Source organism: Monoraphidium neglectum (genome assembly GCF_000611645.1).
Source record: "Monoraphidium neglectum strain SAG 48.87 unplaced genomic scaffold scaffold00112, whole genome shotgun sequence".
NCBI lineage: Eukaryota > Viridiplantae > Chlorophyta > Chlorophyceae > Sphaeropleales > Selenastraceae > Monoraphidium > Monoraphidium neglectum.
Window position 1 is genome coordinate 20,110 of NW_014013516.1, and position 18,591 is coordinate 38,700.

Consider the following 18,591-nt stretch of genomic DNA (forward strand, 5'->3'; position numbering starts at 1 on the left):
CCCTCCTCCTCGTCCCAACCCGCCTTGTCATCCCAGGCGGTGGCGGCCGCCGTTAACGCCTCCGGCGCTGCATCCTCATGCGTTTCGCCGCCCATGAGTGTGTCGTCCATAGGTGAGGCCTCCCAGTAAACAGACTGCTCCGCAGCCACCGTTGCGGGGTGCAGGTAGGGTATCAGCGCTGCGGGCCAGTAGTAGCGCTCCACTCCAGGCAGGGGCTCCCCTTCCTCCGCCACAGCCTCGTCGTAGGGCGCCCCCAGGAGGCTTTCTGTCTGGGGCTGGTCGGGCTCGTGGTGGGCGCGGCGCACTGCAGGTTTGAGAGGGGAACGCGCGGAGGAAAGGTGGGATGACAACAGAGGGGTGGGGAGGGGGGAAGGGTGTGAGGGGAGCTGGAGCTGTGTTGTGATTCATCGATTGCTGGCACTGCTTTTCAACGACCCAGTGAACTGCATGCACTGGTGGCGTTGCACCCCTGGTGGCCGCGCCTGAAAGACGCCATAGCCTGACTTGCCAAAACCTTGCAAAGCTCCACCCCCTCACCCGCAGCGTAATGAGCCACCAGGCGAGCACGCGAGTACTCGAGCCGGCCCAGCAGGGTGAATGCAACAGCACACAGCGCCGTCACGCTGGCCGCAGCCGCAAAGTAGGCAAACGCGGCGGGCGCCACCTCGGCGGGCGTACGCTCCCCAAAGCTGTCTCGCAGCACTGCGCGCAGCAGCGCGCCGCCGCCCTCTTCAGCAGGTCCTTCCCTGGCGCGCAGCTGCGTGATGAACGACAAAGCAGAGGTGCCCACGCCTGACAGCCCCGCCCCCACAACAAAGCCCTGGATGTAGATGGGCGGGAAGAGGCACGCCAGGTTGAGGACGCCCCCCTGGAGCACCGCCATGCAGATGCCCTGCGGGAGGTTGGGACGGATACAAGGCAGGGATGAGGGCAGGGGGACGGGCGGCACGCTTGCGTGGGGAAAAGCCGCCCGGCCTGCACCCTGATTCCTTCGATGGCTGGCAGCAGTCCCACAGGCTATATGCAGCAGCCAAACCGCCGTGCTGCAAAGGCGGTGTCCTTCAAGTCTATTTGAACAATGTCGCTGAAAATATGCTGCACCTCGCCGCAGCCGACGCAGTGCTGGCTGCTGCGGCATGACCCCTCCCGCCCTGCCGACGGTTTGCCCCACTTGCCTCAAGGAGGCGCCCCCCTTCCCCCACCAACCCTGAGGGGCTCACCAGCAGCGCGAGCGTGGAAAGGGAGTAGTAGGCCACGATGGTGCCAGGCAGATCCAGCCGCAGTGCCAGCGCCGCCGTGGCACCCAGCAACAGCAGGATGATCAGCAGCGGGTTGAGGATCTGCGTGCGCAGTGACAGCCGCCCCGACTGCAGGAATGCCACAGCACAGAACGCCAGCAGATTCCTGCGCAGCAAGGTGGGGGCGCAGGGGCACGGGAGTGGGGGGTGGCGTGCGGCGTGCGGCGTGCGGCGTGCGGCGTGCGGCGTGCAGCGTTTGTACGTGTGCGCTTGAGTGAAGGAGTCCGCGCAGGGCGCACCAAGCGACAGATGGTCTGACAATTGTACATACGCGGCGCAAAGAGCCCCGGACCCACGCATGCCACGTCTGCTTTGGGCAGTCACCGCCGCCTTGGCTCACGCGGTGTTGAACGTCAGCCCGAAGAGGCTGAGGAAGTTGCCCGCGATGGCGGGGTTGTAGGGCTCCACGTGCAGCCGCACATCAAAGAATTCCTTCTCGGTGATCATCACGTTCCAGGGTAACAAGGTACCAACGCCTAGCATTACCAAAATGCCGTACACAAGGCCAAACCTTCATGGGGGGATGCGCAGGGGCCGGCGGGCAACCAACATGTCAGCGCGGCGGCGGAAAGTCCGCAGCTAAGAGGACGCAGTCCACGTGCCGGCGCGCCGCCAACCATCACCAGAGTGCAGGAACTCTGGGCCGACAACAAATCACAGAGCTTCTCGCATCCGCAACCCCTGCCGAATGCTGCGTGCGTGACGCAACACAAACGCAACGGGACACTCCGTGCGGGCCTGCGCTTCGGCTTGCGCAAGGTGCAGCCGACTTCCAGCGCATTCACTCAATCCAGCACCTGTCCTGTACTTCAAGTGGCTTGGATGTCGCCATGAGGGCGTGCTGGTGCTCGCGGCCGTGTTGCCGTCTCCGTGGGTGGGTCTGCGCCCCGATTAGGACTCCCGCGCGGTGCCAACCCTAGTCATACAGTACAATACGATCAAATAGATCAATCTGCCGCGCTCTGGGTTATGAGCGATCTGTGAAGCGCTGTGTTTGGGCGGGCTGCTTTGAAATTGGTCCTGCCATTCTCGCTAAAGCTGTCAGCAGTATAACGCCCTGCCAGGATCACAGACCCCTTGCGACAATGGTCCTGCAAGGCCGCGCACTGGTTGCCGTTGCATGAGCACGTGCAAACCCGGAAGCGGGACGAGCGCTGGAACGGATGCAAGGAGGAGGTTATTCAACTCCAGTACATCATCAGCTCTACGATACAATGCGAGCAATGCGCGCGACACGCCAGCCCCACCAAAATGCCCTTCAGGTGCATCACGCACCAGTGCGGACGGATGTCATTGCCGACTGCGCACCAGACGCCGAGGGGTCGAGGCCCAACACAGACACTGCTACCGCTGTGAAACGCCTCGGCCTGCAGCGCAATTCAGAGCCTACACAGGGCACCGAATTGGAGGGGTTGCGGGGTGGACTTCTAGTGGTCACGGCGCGCGCGGCGACTCGTCACGACGGAGCCCTAGCTTGGATCTAGAAAAAAACGTGTGACCTGAATTTGGGTGCGACGGGGGAGTCTATTTGTGCTTGTAGGACCCATGCTGATGTAGCGGGCAACTACGGCGGTGCGGACTGCGAGTAGGAGTAGGACCCCATAGGTGATGGCGGATGGGGGCAGCTGAGCGGGCTTCCCAAGGGCGCATGCCCCCCCTTGCCCCTGTAAGACCTAGTTCCATGAGCAGACATCGCCTTCTGCGCAGTCTTCAAGGACAGCCTCGCCTGAGTGAAGGCATACGCTGAGCAGCAGCAAAGCGCAAGGGCCTGCACCCCGCACTTTGCGCCCCCGCACTGCACCATGATATCTCGCCGTGCTTTGCGCCGGGCAATCTTGCGGCAAGCCCGGTGTGTGACCCCGCGACTGCGGAAGCCCGACCCATCCCAGCGTGAAGTAGATATGTTTGAAGGATACCAGAGGGCTTGGATGCCCTTTCCGAACTGGGTGTCTGACCTATTGATCCTTTAATGTGTGTTTGCAATACTTTCAGGCCCTGGCGGCACAGACACAGCAGTGGGGTGGCCGCCTCGACAGCTCAGAGGCTGCGTGATCACCAGCTAAAGCACCAAAATCACAAAGACACGGTCGTTGCACAGTTGATTGCTGCTTTTCAAAAACCGCCGCACCAATGGAAAAAGAAAGAGGGGAAGTTTGCAAGGTTTGGGCCCGACTCCTCTCACAAGCAATCTCTCACTGCTATGCGGCAGGCCACAGCCGCCTCTGCGCTACCCACTGCCAGCTCCTCAGTAGACACCTTGAAGAACTGTGGGTGGTAGGGACAGGCAGGGCCGCGGCGCGCGCATACCTGGAGACCTTCCGCTTGTCACACCCCCTGCACAGTGATAGTCCGACTATGCCAGCGCACCGGACGCGTGCACCATGGCCCTGGACGCGCCCCACGCAGCAACTGGGCGCTCGATCTGTGAGTTGTGGCTGCCCGAGCGCCCGCTGAGGCATCTCTCCGTCCTGTTGACCCTGGCCGCTGCCCCACCTTGGTGACCTGCCGCGCATCTCCCAGCTCAGGCAGCTGCTCCAGCGGCACCTCCCGCCCCACCACCAGGCCTCTCACATACTCCAGCTGCAGGTTGGGTGGTGTGATGTTCCGCGGGGGCAAGAGGGGGGTGAGACAGACGTGACGTAGGCGGGCACTCCACCCGTGGCCATGCCGGCAGTGTGTTGCCATGGAAACCTGCCACCAAAGCACGGGGCAACCAAGGTGCCACAGGCAGCCAGGCTGTTATGTGCAGCACCCACGTCTTGAGGTGTTGCATCAAAGCGCGCCACCAGCAGAGCGGTGGTGTCGGCCGCCACGCCAAAGCGTTTCAGGGACTCCCCGATCTGCTCGGAGCATCAAAATTGCAGGGAGCACAGGGGTTTGGTGAGCCGCCATCGTCACAAGCAGCAGCAGCAGCAGCGGCAGCAGCATTTCACCTCATGAATGAGCTTTTCGCATGCAGAATAAGCCCCACCATGCATGGGGTGGGCCGTCTGAAAATAGAACCGCAAGGCTGCTTCACAAGCCATGGTGACGTCACATGCGCGGCTTGCGGCGCCCCAGCTTTGCAACCAACTCCATTGTTCCAGCTGTCCTACTTGTGGCCGATGTTCATTCTTTGACGCAACCGATTTCGTTTCCCAAGGTGCCTGCAGTGTTGCAAGTAGCTCCTCAGTCAGCCGCTCACGTGTTTGCTGCCGGACAGGTTGAACACCAGCTCTGCATGGAGGCTCTTGCACACCAGCCTGCCGCGACGATCGTAGGTCGCAGCCTTGTGCGCCGCCAGCCGCAGCGGTAGCAAGCCCAGCACCTGCATGGTGCACAGAGGTGGCTGTAGCCGCCGGCTCCACCCTTCATGGCAGCATTCGGCGACTGCTCTTGTTCTCTTTCGAAAAAAAGCCGCGTCAGCAGCCGCCGCTTCTGGCCACGCAGCTGCAGACTCACCGCCGCAGCATTTACAAAGGCAAACTCCGGCTCGATCTGCGCTTTGATGACCTTCTCTTGAATTTCCCTGTGAGGGCATGCAGCGACCCTGAACAGGTGTGCAAGCAGTAGCACTATGTGTGATGCATTCTTTGTGCAGTGAGCGGCCCTCACAAGCACAGCACAGTGGCTGGGCTGGACGAAAAGGGTTGCGGGCGTCTCACTTGCTGTTGGTGACGTCCGTGAATAGCAGAATCGACAGCGTGCGGTCGAGGCCCTCCAGCGAAAACATCGCCAGTCCCAATGAATCAACAGATCTACATGCCCGTGCGTAAAGCTGATACTCTGCACAAGTAAACGTTGAAATTTAAGGCACGCCTTGGGTTATGAGGTGTGTGACGCTGCACACAGGGCGCGCACATGGTTCTCACTGGAGTGCCAGCCTCAGCTGCGGCCACCCTGGCAGCCGAGCTGAGCCCATCATCCTTGCCAGCCAGCGGCCATGACCTATGTATGTATGTATGTATGTACGTATGTATGTAGATGTATAATGTATGTATGTATGTATGTATGTATGTATGTATGTATGTATGTATGTATGTATGTATGTATGTACATGCGTGCGTGCGTGTGCGAGCGAGTATGTGCGCGTGCGTGCGTGTGCGTGTGTGCGCGCGCGCGCATACATGCGTGCGTGCGTGCTTGTTTGTGCGTGCGTGCGTGCGTGTGTCAGTTTGTTTGTTTGTTTGTGTGTGTGCCTGTATGTATGTATTATGACTGAGGGCAAGCTGCGTACAATGAGACGGGGAGCGTTGCAGTGCAGCGAGTGCAGATCAAACCTGGGCCTGCTGCAACCTCAGTTGCTGCATTCTGCGTTTGCTTTGTCCCTGCGAGAGGGCGCTTCCACCACTGCAACAGTGCCACAGCCCTGCACTCAAACGCCCCACAAACCCGCTGCGCCCCCCATCGGCCCCCGTGCGCCCCGCCCAGCCGGCGCCAACTCTCAGCCCCCACCCGCCGTTCAAAAGCACCACTCCTGTTGGCAGGTAGCATGGTAGGTCCCACGTTTCCTGGCAACAGCACCCCATCAAGCCGTCACCTCTCACACTCACTCTGAGTCACAAATTGTTGGCCATTGCACCTCTCCACCGCCAGCGCAAATCAGGCCGGGGTGCTGCCACATGCTTCAAAGAGTCAACTTACAACGTTCTGTCTGCGCAAAGAGTTTTGATGCGTTTCAGAGGGCTGAGCTTGGCCCTCAAACAAAGGCCCTGCCTCGCAAGGCAACATTCCTTGTGGGAGACTGGAGCGCGCCCGCGCCACCCCTGCTAAAAAAACTCCAGCGCCTCTAGCCAGAAACCGTGTGCATATGTGTAAGTGTGCAGGGACGAGTCAAGGCCTCATGCTTCAACACATGGAAAAGGTGGGGTAAAAAGTAGGCCGCGCACCAGCCAGGGCGTTGAGGCGTCGGGGACTGTGAATGGGCTGCGCGGCTATCGCTCGTCAAGCGCAAGAACACGACTCGCCAACAGCAACGCCCTGTGAAGAGGCGGGGTAGATGCAAGCATTGTGCTGCTGGTTGTTGTGCAGCGGCTCTCTGAAAACGCAAGGGGTTGAGCTAGCCCCACCACTGGACTTGGGGGCAACGGTGGGCGCATCCCGCGACACCATGCGACCTCATCCAGGCCGCAAGCAGAGCGTGCAGCAGCGCACTTGGATGCGTGGTGGCGACTCAGGCGGCTGCAAGGATAGGGCAACAGTAAGGTTTGTTGCAGTGCTCTCCGACACCCTCGATATGCTTTGCATCGGTCAAGGGTCAGCCATCAACACGGTCAGCAATGCCGGGGAACCAGGGCACAGCGGCCGAGGCATGGGCGTGGCGAGAAGCATGGAGCATGTATGTACAATTAGGGCGCTGCCGAGCCTGGCCCAGACATCTACGAAACACGCCGTCATCAGGTGAGCGCTCGACCAGCGCACACACCACGACCCCAATCCTCAGGCAGCACCACAATCTCTGCAGGAGCAGCGCAACGCTGCGGTCGCTAACTTAAGTGGGTTGCGGCGGCCACCACTGCAACCTTCAACTGCCTCGACGGAGGCAGGGCCTGCTGCATCATACCGCTACCAGCCTGCTGCGACTGCTGCTGTGCTTGCTGTGCAGGTGGCATCGGCAGCGCGGGCTGCTGCTGTGCTGTGGCCACCGAGCCAACGCACTGTCGCTGCCACGCAGCAGCCTCCTGCTCCATGCGGCTGCGCCACGTCGCCGCCGCGCCCTCCACGCGCTCTCGCAGGCGGAACCGCTCGCGCAGCAACGGGCGAACATCGTCCGCGTCTGCGAGCTTCCTCAGGAGAGGCAGCAGCTGCAGCAGCTCTGTGTCGGCGTCGTCGTCGTACCACGACTCAATGGGGATTCCGTTGTCCACCTGGAAGCCGAAGGCTTGGGGGCTGTTGTCGACGATTGCAGTGTGGGCCAGGTCGCGGCCCAAGCCCGACAGGTCCTGCGAAAGACCCACGAGTGTCGGCAGGCAGGCATAGAAAAGCGGGGTGAGGGGAGGGCATCACAATGTGAATGCAGACGGATGCACGCGCAAGCAAGCAATCTTATGGGCGTTTGCACACTGCGGCTCAGCGAGCATAAACGCGCCCCAATGCCTTCCTCCACAAGCACGTAGACATACACCACAGGGGCACGAAACCAATTTCGCCCATTGGCACAACTGCCCACCTTCAGATAGTTGCCGTCGACAAACACGCAGCTGTCGCGGTAGATGCGGTGCCGCACCAGCCGCCGGTGGGGGTCGAGGATGTTGAGCAGCTTCTCGGCGTACACCTTTTGAGACGCAGTGAATACCACCACCTCAAACAGCTCCGACGTCCGCTCCAGGAAGTCGCGCATGTGCGGCCGCATGCGCACGTGCACCATGTGCTCGGCGCCGTTGAAGTGGACTGGGAAGTGGAAGTGCGCGCCTTCCGAGCCAGGCGCGCCGTCGAGTGTGCTGTGCACCAGCGTCTCGTCCAGGTCCAGCACCAGTGTCTTCTGCTTGCACGCCCGCGTACGCCGTGGGAGCAGAGTCCCGGGCCGCAGCGCGCCTGGCGGCGCAGCCGGTGGCAGGCGGCTTATAAAGAGCAGGGGATCAAACCACTCCTCGTCATCCTCATCATCCACCTCAGCAGCGGCCGCGGGCGGCATTGCCACGCCCGCGCAGGCGAGCTCCCCCGCAGGATCGATGTCGCTGTCACAGCCGCTCTCAAACCCGCGCACGCTGGGCGCGCCTGCGGCGGCATCGCCAGCGACCGAATCTGAGGCCTCAGGGGCCAGCACGCTGCCGGTCGTAACGGTGCTGGTCGTGCTGGTGGCGCACTCGCCTGCTGCATGCTGCTGCTGCTGCGGCTGCTGCGCGACACAAGCAGCACCATCGAGGGGCTCGTCTAGCCGCTGCACTTGCCAGGCCTGCGAGTGGGGGCCCTCATGCTGCTGTTCATCCTCGCCATCGTCTCCGTGCAGCCGCCGCTGCTGCTGCCGCTGCTGCTGCTGCTGCTGCTGCTGCTGCTGCTGCGGCTGCTGCTGCGGCTGCTGCTGCTGCGGCTGCTGCTGCTGCGGCGGCTGCGTTGTCCCGCTGCCTGGCGTACCAAAGTGCTGGGCGATGTGGCTGCCTTGCTGCCACAGGTAGTACACTGGCGTAAGGATGTGACCCAGGGGGCCCCTGGCCTTGGCACTCTCGCCAGTCTTCTGCTGTTGCTCTTGCTGCTCACCTGAGCTGCAAGCCTCTGGAGTCCCCTGCGGCAGCACACAGGACAGGGGGTGTTGTGGGGCATTGGCACAGCGCCCAGGGTCGCCGCGCAGCTTTCGTCCTACATGGGCCAGCACACAACCAGGCCACAATTGCGGCAGTGAAAATCCTCTGCCGGGAAATACAGGGGAATTTGCGCAAAGGTAAGCGCTGCACGACACGAGCAAGTAGGGGACACCAACCTGAAGGTGTGAGACCGCCTGCTTGCGCTGGTCCTGCTGCCTCTGGAAGTCAGTGCTGCTGCCCCTGACGTCCGTAGCAGACGGTAGTCGCTGCCTTTTGCCCGGAGAGATGTCATCGCCGGCTTCGGGGCCTGCGTGGACAGGAGACAGACATGCAAGATCAGCCGTGCGAGGCCCCTGTCGGGGCCCAAGGCCCGCCAGTGTGAGTCTAAAGCAACAGTGTTGGATTGAAGGACGATTAGGAGCGGCCCCGACCTCTGCGCTTGCAACTCGTGATGAGCTCCTGCTGCTGCTCGTCGCCCATGTTGGGGGTGGCTGTGCTGGGCTGGGCGGGCTGTGCACCCGCCTCCACGGTCATCTGCTCGCGCTCCAGGGGCTCTCGCTGCGCGGACGGCGTCCAGAGGCTGGCGACCAGCCTGCCCAGCATGCCCTATGCACCGCACAGCGTGTTGATCCGTCTGTTGGTTGCTTGTATGGTCTGTGAGCGTACGTACAAAGGCAAAGCTGCCGTCTATAGACCTCAGAAGACGCTGCAGGCGCCAGCCAGGACATTGACCAGCGCTCACAACGTGAGGGGAAAATTACCGTACGGGCAGACGTCATCATAGAGAATGCACGTGGGGTACCGTATAGTACAAGGCAAACATGTGTGCAGACCTGAGTACGGTATGCCCCACCCCCCAGGGCCTACAAAATGGGACACCAAAAGAAAGCGCCGGGCAGCTCCAGCGCCGCACTGTTCAAGGCGCTGTTGGGCTGCGCTCATGCCGTGTGGTGCAGAAGGGAGCCGGCTCATTGCAGCAACAGGAGCAGGCAGCTGTGGATCTACCCTGGCAGAAGAGTGCATGAGTGCGCATGCATGAGCACGCGTCACAGTGCATACCGTATGTGCGTGTGTGTGTTCACGTGCACGCATGTGTGCAGTGTGCATGCATATGTGCAGTGCCGCGTGCGTGCGCTGGAGCATGCTGCGTGCATACGTGCGTGTGCTTGTGTGCAAGCGCGCGCGTGCACGCGCGCGTGTGTGTGTGTGTGTGTGTGTGTGTGTGTGTGTGTGTGTGTGTGTGTGTGTGTGTGTGTGTGTGTGTGTGTGTGTGTGTGCGCACGTGTGTGTGTGTGCGCGCGCGTGCGTGCGTGTGTGTGTGTGTGTGTGTGTGCGTGTGCGTGTGCGTGTGTGCGTGTGTGTGCGCGCGCGTGCGCGAGGCGTGTGCGTGTGTGCATTTGAGCTGGGGGTGAGGTTGTTGGGTGCGTGGGTTGTTGCGCCGTTGGGTGCGCACAAGTGCATGTACGTGTGTGCTTGTGTGTCTGGGTGTACAAGTGTGCATACGCATCGCCCGATTGCTGCAATTTATTTTCAGCGGTGCAGTCACCCGCACGCACTGCATGGCAGATTTCCTGTCAAGGCAGCAGCTGCTGCGCGACATGTTGGCGAGACACCCACATGTTGGCGATTTGCTGTGACGTGCGCAAAATGCAAAGGGTGGCTGCACAGCATGCACTTCAGCACATCTTCAAACAAACTCATAATAATTCAAGTAAGTGTTATCACATGATCTATCCAGCATTCAAGTTTGGTGCTTATGTGCAGCTGTCGACTGCCACTATTTGCACACATGTGCCGCACGCACACGCTCGCGCGCGCGCGCCCACGTGCGGGCGTGGGCGCGCGCGCCCCCGCGCGCGCGCGCGCACACACACACACACACACGCACGCACGCACGCACGCACGCACGCACGCACGCACACACACACACACACACACACACACACACACACACACACACGAGAACACACGGACGCACGCACACATTCACACACGCACACGTTCACACCGGCAACCACATGACTGCATGTAAGTGCATGTATGACTGCAAGAACTTGTGTACTTTACGGCAAGGCAGGGTGCAAATCAGCGACAGTAAATTTACAGCATTCGCGTAGGGTGGTCAATCGATACTTTAAACCGCCGGCAGGCAGGTGTAGCGGTGCCCAGACCCACCACCACCCAATCCGCCTTTGCAAAACGTGGACGTCAGGCTACAGTTCTCCGTTAAACTTGGCTGCACGCCTTTTAGGCGCTTCGTCCTCCCTCCCGAGATGGCCCCGCCTTGGAGCACCCGACCGTGGCCTCTGGGACAGCCCGAGAAGAAGCGTTTGGCTTCAAAATGTCAAACAATTTCCGTTGCCATCACAACCGCGACGTTATTCTTAGCTGCACAGCCTGCAGCGCCAGTAGCCAGCCATGGCCCGCCGCTCGCGCTCTGTGCTCTTCCTGCTGGCGCTGGTCGCCTGCGCAGGCGCCGCCAATGCCTCGCGCACCCTGAAGAACGACGACAAATCTAACAAGCCCCCCAACCCCCGCAACCCTGGGGAGTTTGTTGGCATGGTTCTTGGCGATATCCTCCACGGCATCCTTCTGGCGCGGCCAGATTTCCTGCAGCCTGGTCCCCTGAGCAACCCCTTGGGTGAGTCTCAGCATGCAGCGCGGCGGCCAAAGCTGGTATCACGCTCTGTGGTGTGGCTTGCCACAAACATCTTGCCACTGCCAACCACTCATACCCCTCTCAATACTGCTGACCTACTGTGCGATGCGCCGCAGACTGGCTCTCTCGCAGCGCTGCCGACACTACCACCACCGACTACGAAAACAACAACAGCAACAACAGCAACAACAGCAACAACAATGGCAAGAGCAATGGCAGTGGCAAGGTCACTATCAACACTCCCAACCCTGAGCTGGAGCTTTCCCTTGAGGTGCGCACTACAAAGGGTTTTGGCCAAGTGCAGCTGAGAGGTTGGCCTCTGGTGTGCCAGCAAACATGGCAGTGATGGTGCAAACTGAGGCATTGGCAGCTGTTGAGCTTGCAGCTTTGACCTGTGCTGCACGCATCACCTTGGTCACAGCTCGCGGAATCCTCACATCTTTGCCCTCCCCCGCCCCGTGACAGCCTGAGCTGACGATTGGCCCAAGCCTGGGCCTAACCCCCCTGGATCTCACACCCAAGCTGGACCTGTCCGCCACCCCGCTGGACCTCACCCTGTCTGGCGAGGTAAGCAACGACATATAATGTGCTTCAGCTGCTGCCTCGGGCTATTGTTACTCTGGCCTGGAGGCCGCAGAAACAGCGTGAGACTCATGCTCTGCAATACTTGTCATTGAGAATTTAGCGCTCACCCACACCTGCTCCTCGACCATGATGGCCGAGTTGGCGTTTGCCCAGGCGTTATTCATGTGCTCTCCAACTCCCTCCCCACCCTGCTCCCTCTCCCCCCCCCCCCAGCTTGGTGTCCAGGGCGCGTTCGACCCCTCCAAGACCCTCAGTGGGACTCTGTCTGCCTCAGGTCCGGACCAGTCCCTCACCGTCACGGGCCCCTCCAAATCTGTTGACGTTACCGCCGCCAGCGGCGCTGCGCAGGGCTTCAAAAACGCCCTCAGCAAGATGGGCTGAGAGGATCCCTGCCATGACGCATTCACAGCCGCCTTGTGAATGCTCCTGCTGTCTGCTTGTGATCCCTGATTGCTGCATACCCATGCGTGATCCCCATTTGGCTGGCTGTATGTTGCCGCGTCGCAAAAGGTCAGCAAACATGTAACAGCCCCAGCATACGAGGCTTCAAGTTGAAGGTTCAAAGGTATCTACTAGCATGGAAATAATACGCCAGGAGCGTGCTGGCGGGCGAATATACGCAAGAGGTGTGATGCACAGGCGTCCTCATACAGCAGGGTTCTTGTGACCGATGACGCAATTGTGCTTTGTGCAAGCATGGGCCAAAGCAGCTGTGTGCATCGAATGTCTGGTCAACGTCTTTGAAAGCTGCAGCAGGCACGCAGCCAGCCATGTATTATGTGCTGGCACCATCACGACAATTGAACTTTGCCAGACTGTTGTGCTGCACTTGCGCGACAAATCAAGCACCATGATAGGTTTCACACGATGCACCAATGCTTTTGTGCCTGCAGACAAACACTTGCCGTTGTCATCATGCACACGCCTGCTCATGGGCGAGAACCCCTGTGATTGTCCTATGCTGGAGTTTTCACTCAATCTTGACGACTCAAATTGCGAGCAGCTTGCCAGCACACCCACAACACTGGTTGCTGATGTTTTGGCAATCACTACCACCAGTTTCTGGTCAGCTTAAATGTCGGCTCTTTCACGCGTGTTTTGCCCGTCAAGCTGCCTTGAGGCAAACAGGTTATGCCACAACTTCGGTCTAAGCAATTGGGGCAGCTAGACCAGCAATCTTATACTGACACACCGAGTGAATTGCAAGGTCACAGCAAGAAAGGGTGGGGCGGCGGTCCATTCCTTGCATAACGCTGGTGATGTTGGTGTTCTTCATGTCTGAGTCGGCACGCAATGCAAATACCTCTGGCTGTCGCAGCAAGCGAGTGGCACAGAAGCCGCTAGACATTTCTCAGATGTCGATTGACACGTGACAGTGCATGCTGTGGGCGACATCGATGGCAATGAGCGGCAAACTGTGTGGCAGCAGCATTGGGTGGCGGTAAACATATCCCTTGTGCTGGGTTGCGGAAATTTCCTGCCGTTACTGTGCATGCGTTCGCGCATGACAGGCACACAAATCTTGCAGAAAAAAAGCAGTGGACAGCTTCTCATCCCTTTACCCGCTGAAGCTGGGCATTTAGCAGACTTGATCGATATCGAGCAGATTTGTCGAGGGGTACTGGCTGTACCACCTCGGCGCATGACAGGGCTTCGTTCCGCCATGGACTGCCGGCCTGCACCCGGCAGACGGCGGGGTTACATACTTGGTCTGTACCGTATTTTGCCTCCAACATACACCTCAGAGGGACCATTTTGACTCTGACAGAAGGCATTACTGAGAAAAAACAATATGCAGCATGAGCCAGCAGGCGCCACGCAAGACTAAGCTGGCAGCACGCGCGCAGTCAGCTGTCAAACCCATCTGGTGGTGACGCGCAGCGGGCACCGATCGCGTACAGATGGCCATATTTATGAGAAGCCATTGTACGAAACAGACGCGTGAGGAGTGCAGGCGACTCCACCGCCACAACCACAAACTTTGGGAGATAAAATCATATGTTGCACCAAATCAGTGAATGACCATCACGCACAGTATGGGTTTAGGCCTGTGCACGGCCACACGAACAAGCTGTGTGCGGCAAAACTTCCAGGGAGTGGTTGGCTCAGTGCCCCAGTTTTGCCAGGCACACCTCAGGCCGGGATATCCGGCAATGAGCTTGGTCAAGTGTGTTGTGTATACTTGTATAGCAACCACGCTCTTTCGGCTGTCCTCCGTCCCAAGGCGGCCACCTTGGAGGCCCCGATCGCTACATCTGGGACAGCCCGAGAGAGATAGAGACGCACAAACGGGACTTCAAATTGAAGAATCAAAAGTTTTGCGTCGCATCCCAGGTTCTCCTTGCCACACCTGAACCCCGCTCCGCCCTTGCACAATGACCCGCCACGCCCTTGTTGTCACCGCGCTGGCGGCGTCTGCAATGCTGGTGCTCCTGTGCTGCGCTGGGGCAGATGCGCGCGCTCTCAAGGCTGATGACAGTGCGGCAGTCGCTGCCCTCAATGTGGATGGGGGGGCGACCGCCGACGCCCTCGCAGTTGATGGTGGTGCGGCCACCGCTGCTCTCAAGAATGACAATGGTGAGGTCACCCCATCCTGTCACAGCCAATATACATGACGGACTTGCTGGGGTATCGCTGTGCCTCCCCATCTGGGCTGGTGGGTCCTTCAAACGTCTGTGGCCCTGACCGTGCGCATTGCCGGGCGGCTTGCACCTATCGTCCGCTGGATGCGCCACAGGCGGCCAAGGCAAAAGCAAGGACAATGGAAAGGACAAGAGCAAAGAGGCCCCTGAAGTCCAAACTGACTCTGTGAAGTTCACGCTGACTGTCAACCCCAAGCTCAAGATTGAGGTGCGGCAGCGCGGCCGGTGGCTTGTGCAGGACTCCGCAGCCAAGGTCTCACAACCGCGATATGTTTGCATGCGCAGCCAGGTGAACGGCCGGCCCTTCGCAGGCCCGGCCTTTGACAGCACTTGACGTAGCACATGTTTGCGTAAGAACCTGATGTTCGGCGCTAAAACCACCACCTCCGCTCTCAAACACCTCCATGAAATGTACACCCGCAGCCTGGGCTGGACCTCACACCGCTCTCGCTCACCCCTACAGAGAGCCTTTCTCTCACACCCCTGGCCTTGTCGTTGGCAGAGACGGTGAGCGAACGGGGCCAGCCAGCCCTGCAGCTACGCCAAAACAAGGGCAGCGTGCGTCTGCGGTGGTTCCAAACAAATGGAGCAGAAATGGGCACATGTACTAGCTACAACGCAGCAAGCTGCCTGCCTGCTCTGTGCGACCTGCAGAGGCAGGCGGCGCAGAGCTGAAGGGGCAATCTGGCCGCTCTGGTGTTTCATCCCGGACCTCACTCTGCATTTAACCCCCGTCCCTTCTATTGCACCGCTCGTAACCCTCTTTGCAGCTTTCGGGTCAGGGCACGATTGCCCCTTCGCTGGAGACTTCTGGCACGGGCTCTTACGCCCTCCCTGCAAGCAGCCTTTCACTGCAAAACCTTGGCGGCTTCTTCGACCCAGCCAACCGCCCGCTGCTCAACGCCATCATGCAGGCCTTCACCAGCCGCCCTGTGCTCTCCAAGCTGCAGGGCTGAGTATTCAGTGGCAGAGCCAAGTGACACTCCCCTCGTGCAACCCGCATCTCGTGGCCTTACAACCCTTGTGAACATGAATGCACCGAGCTGTAACAATCATGTGCCAAAACAACTATATATATAGCTGAGAAACACACTTGAATGAGTCTGTGCACAGGGGGCTGCACACTCTGCCCGGCAGGGAAATGGGAGCAGGATACTAATGTGTTCGACCTGTCGCCACACACACAGCAACTAGTTGCCTTCAATGTGTGCATGTGTGCCATTTCATGTGCTGTGGAATTTGGCAGGCAAAAATGCGCAGCCAAATTTTAAGGTCAGTGCGTGGTGATCATGAAGCGGGGGCAGGGCCGACACAGCAGCGAGATGATGTCGCGCCATTACGCATGACACAAGGTGCTTAGTTAATTAGTCAGTGCGACACGCGGGATTGCGGAGCATTACAACAGGTTATGATTTGAGTTTGACCCCCGTAGACGCGGCTGTGATGCATGCCGCCGCCTGGCAGCTGCGCTGATGTCGTGCTGTGTTCCCCAGCCCTGCGCTGCTGCGCCTCAGCAACAAGGTGGTCCTCATGCACCGGTGCCAAGTAGCTTGACATTACTGGAGGTCCGGGGTTATGAGCGGTGAAACAGGGAACTCGCTGTCTAGACATGCATGCATGTGTGTGTGTGCGTGGTTGGTCTACAGGCACTCTGCCATCGATGTGCACAACAGCACATATCCCACCATGGGCAGTGGTTCGAGCCAAATGTGCACCGCTATCGCTTGGTCGGTTAACACAGAATATGACATCAGCACACCAGCCACAACCAAGATGCAAGATGAATAATCATGCCTTCCTGTCTGTGGGCATCGTGATAGTGGTGATCAAAACCAAGAAATCGAACAAATTACAAACGCCATGTCTGGCGGTTGGCAACGGTTTCTGCCCGTGTTGCCGGTTTTCGCCAGTGTTACGGAGTCCATGCTACAAAACACCTGAATTATGTAATATGTAATCCTGAAAGTACGTTTTTAACGACGCCGTAGTCCCATTCTCGTCTTGGCGGGGCCGAGTCAGCCTGGGACGGCCCAAGCGTGTCCGGTGTGAATATAGGCGAGGTTTTCCCGTGTTTCATTGCATTTGCGGGCCCTGTCATACAGTCGAGCACCACAAAATCCTGCAATGACTCGCCACGTCGCACTTGCAGCGTCCCTGCTGCTGCTGGCATGCTGCTCTGGGACGTACGCCCGCACGCTCAAAAGCGATGGTGAGCGTGCGCAAGGCTCACGCGCCTAGTCGTTTGATCAGAACTGGCAGCAGCCGAGCTGTGCCTCACCTTCGCTGGCGTGCGCAAACCGCAGTACCACCTGGACCCAACTCAACCTTCACCTTCACACTCAAGCCCAAGCTGAGTCTGGAGGTGCACAGGGAGAGCAGTTCACGATAGTGTCCAGGAGCTATACAGATCCTTTGCAGGGGAGGGACTGTTGCGCGTGCTGCGCGCGGCGACAGCGCTCGAGAGCCTCGAAACACCGCCAATTATGTCAGTTGTGTCTTACGCCGGCATCCACACTGCAATAAAACAATACGGTTGTGACATCTACCCTTGCCTGCGTCGCAGCCGGAGCTGGACCTGACTGGACTGCTGCTTGCCCCCACGGCCAGTTTGTCAGTCACACCCCTGACTACGACCCTGGAGGGGACGGTGAGCAAACTGGGGGGTGCATGTTGGCACTTTGGAAACGGGCCCTGTTTTCAGAAATCCTGAATTTGAGGTTTCACACTGCAAGGTGTGGTGCCCAGCATAATGGCTGGCTCAATGTATCAAAGCAGCTGGGTGCCAGCAACATTTTGCAATAGCTCCCATCACATCGCACTGCACAGTGCGATATGAACATGTGCATACTACAAATGTGTGATGGATATGATCGGCTTTGTCTCACTCACGATTGTGGCGCAGCGCAACACAATTACATAGATTGCTCAACTTTCGCCCAACGGCCCTCCCTCTTCACCAACAACATCCACCCTTGTCTCTCAGCTCAACGGCAATGGAGTGTACAACCCTTCTTTGGAGGTCTCAGGCACCGGCAACGTCGCGCTGCCTACCTCCAACTTGGCGGTGGAGGGCGGCGAGACAACCACCACCATCACGCCCCCCTCGACAGAGACAACCGTGCAGGCTGCAAGCCGTCAGGCCAGCCTCATCAACGGCGCGCTGCTCAACGAGCTGCTGAAGCGTGCGATTGCCGCCCGCAAGTCAATTGGCAGCGGCGCCCTGCTCAATCGCCTTGGGTGAAAAACCTTGCTAGGCCCCTGACTCGCGCCCTGCGGTGCTTGTTGCTGTGTTGGCCGATGTGATTGATATCTGTGCGTGACCCTCACCATTCCATAAACTGTAAAGAAGCATGCGCAACACTGAAAGATACATATGAATGTCACCAGCTACCGAGGAGGGGAGACCATTTGTTGACATTGACTTATAGGGGGGGGCTGGGGCACACCATGCTGGCATGCCCAGAGCTGAGCGCGCAGCACACCTCTCGCCACCACCGTGCGGGGAGGATAATCCTGGCCGCGCTAGAGGCTGACGCGATGGGCGGCTGCATCAAGTGTGCAGACCTGGGGTCAGCAGAAAACTGCAAGGAGGATGGGGTGATGCACCGGCGCACCTTTGACAAGTGCTCCATCCTGACACCCGCACAGAAACGGCGCCTGGAAGATGCACGCACACACAGCGTTCCCAACATCATCCTGCACGTGCCGGCAGCAGGCAAAGGGTCGGCGGAACACATCCATATTGTGGAAATCAAGTCCTGCAGGGACACAAACCCAGACCCGACAATTGCAGCGGCCACGGCACAGCACGCCGCACTCATTACGAAACTGCAGAAGGCGCGCCGGCAGGTCCACCTCCATGTGATTACACTGGTTGTGGGAGGCGCAAGTTACGCAGGCATGATCACGACCGCGGCTGACCTAGGGATACCAAAAGAAAAACACAAGACCCTGTTCAAACACCTCAACCTGCAAGCTGTGGAGAGCAGGACAGCTTTCTGGGGCCACCGAAAGCAACTGCTGCATGCAAACAACTGCCAGCCGTCAAGGCCGCGTCAAGGGCGCGGCGTCACGTGAACATGCCCTTGGTCTCCACGGTGGGGGGTGTGGCTCACCACACACACCCCTCTCCCTAACCCGACGCGGCGCCGCTTGCAGCGTGGCTTCTAGCCGCGCGAGGCGTCAGC

General features: G+C 59.4%; 5 protein-coding genes across 5 annotated transcripts in view; 2 read left to right on the forward strand and 3 right to left on the reverse strand.

Annotated features, from left to right (window-relative positions):
• The window catches only part of MNEG_1169 (hypothetical protein), a gene marked incomplete at both ends in the record, with an annotated part of 3,519 nt that extends 1,774 nt beyond the window's left edge, over positions 1-1,745 (reverse strand). The window contains 4 exons of the mRNA XM_014050344.1: positions 20-304; positions 538-892; positions 1,221-1,404; positions 1,639-1,745. Of these exons, the coding sequence (XP_013905798.1) occupies positions 20-304; positions 538-892; positions 1,221-1,404; positions 1,639-1,745 (931 nt within the window). The remainder of the gene's footprint in view (positions 1-19; positions 305-537; positions 893-1,220; positions 1,405-1,638) is intronic.
• A 2,725-nt stretch (positions 1,746-4,470) lies between these two features.
• On the reverse strand, positions 4,471-5,010 carry MNEG_1170 (hypothetical protein; the record flags this gene model as incomplete). The annotated part of the gene is made up of 3 exons (XM_014050345.1): positions 4,471-4,605; positions 4,740-4,806; positions 4,943-5,010. The coding sequence occupies 3 exons, from the start codon at positions 5,008-5,010 to the stop codon at positions 4,471-4,473; spliced, it is 270 nt and encodes an 89-aa protein (XP_013905799.1).
• Positions 5,011-6,763: 1,753 nt separating this feature from the next.
• Positions 6,764-9,121, reverse strand: MNEG_1171 (CTD small phosphatase-like protein 2; the record flags this gene model as incomplete). Its single annotated transcript, XM_014050346.1, has 4 exons — positions 6,764-7,219; positions 7,447-8,499; positions 8,695-8,825; positions 8,950-9,121. 4 exons carry the CDS (start codon positions 9,119-9,121, stop codon positions 6,764-6,766), a joined length of 1,812 nt encoding a protein of 603 aa, XP_013905800.1.
• A 1,815-nt stretch (positions 9,122-10,936) lies between these two features.
• MNEG_1172 (hypothetical protein) lies at positions 10,937-12,143 on the forward strand (the record flags this gene model as incomplete). The annotated part of the gene is made up of 4 exons (XM_014050347.1): positions 10,937-11,159; positions 11,294-11,448; positions 11,643-11,744; positions 11,976-12,143. 4 exons carry the CDS (start codon positions 10,937-10,939, stop codon positions 12,141-12,143), a joined length of 648 nt encoding a protein of 215 aa, XP_013905801.1.
• Positions 12,144-16,528: 4,385 nt separating this feature from the next.
• MNEG_1173 (hypothetical protein) lies at positions 16,529-17,645 on the forward strand (the record flags this gene model as incomplete). The annotated part of the gene is made up of 4 exons (XM_014050348.1): positions 16,529-16,613; positions 16,708-16,766; positions 16,968-17,051; positions 17,388-17,645. 4 exons carry the CDS (start codon positions 16,529-16,531, stop codon positions 17,643-17,645), a joined length of 486 nt encoding a protein of 161 aa, XP_013905802.1.
• Positions 17,646-18,591: the final 946 nt, after the last annotated feature.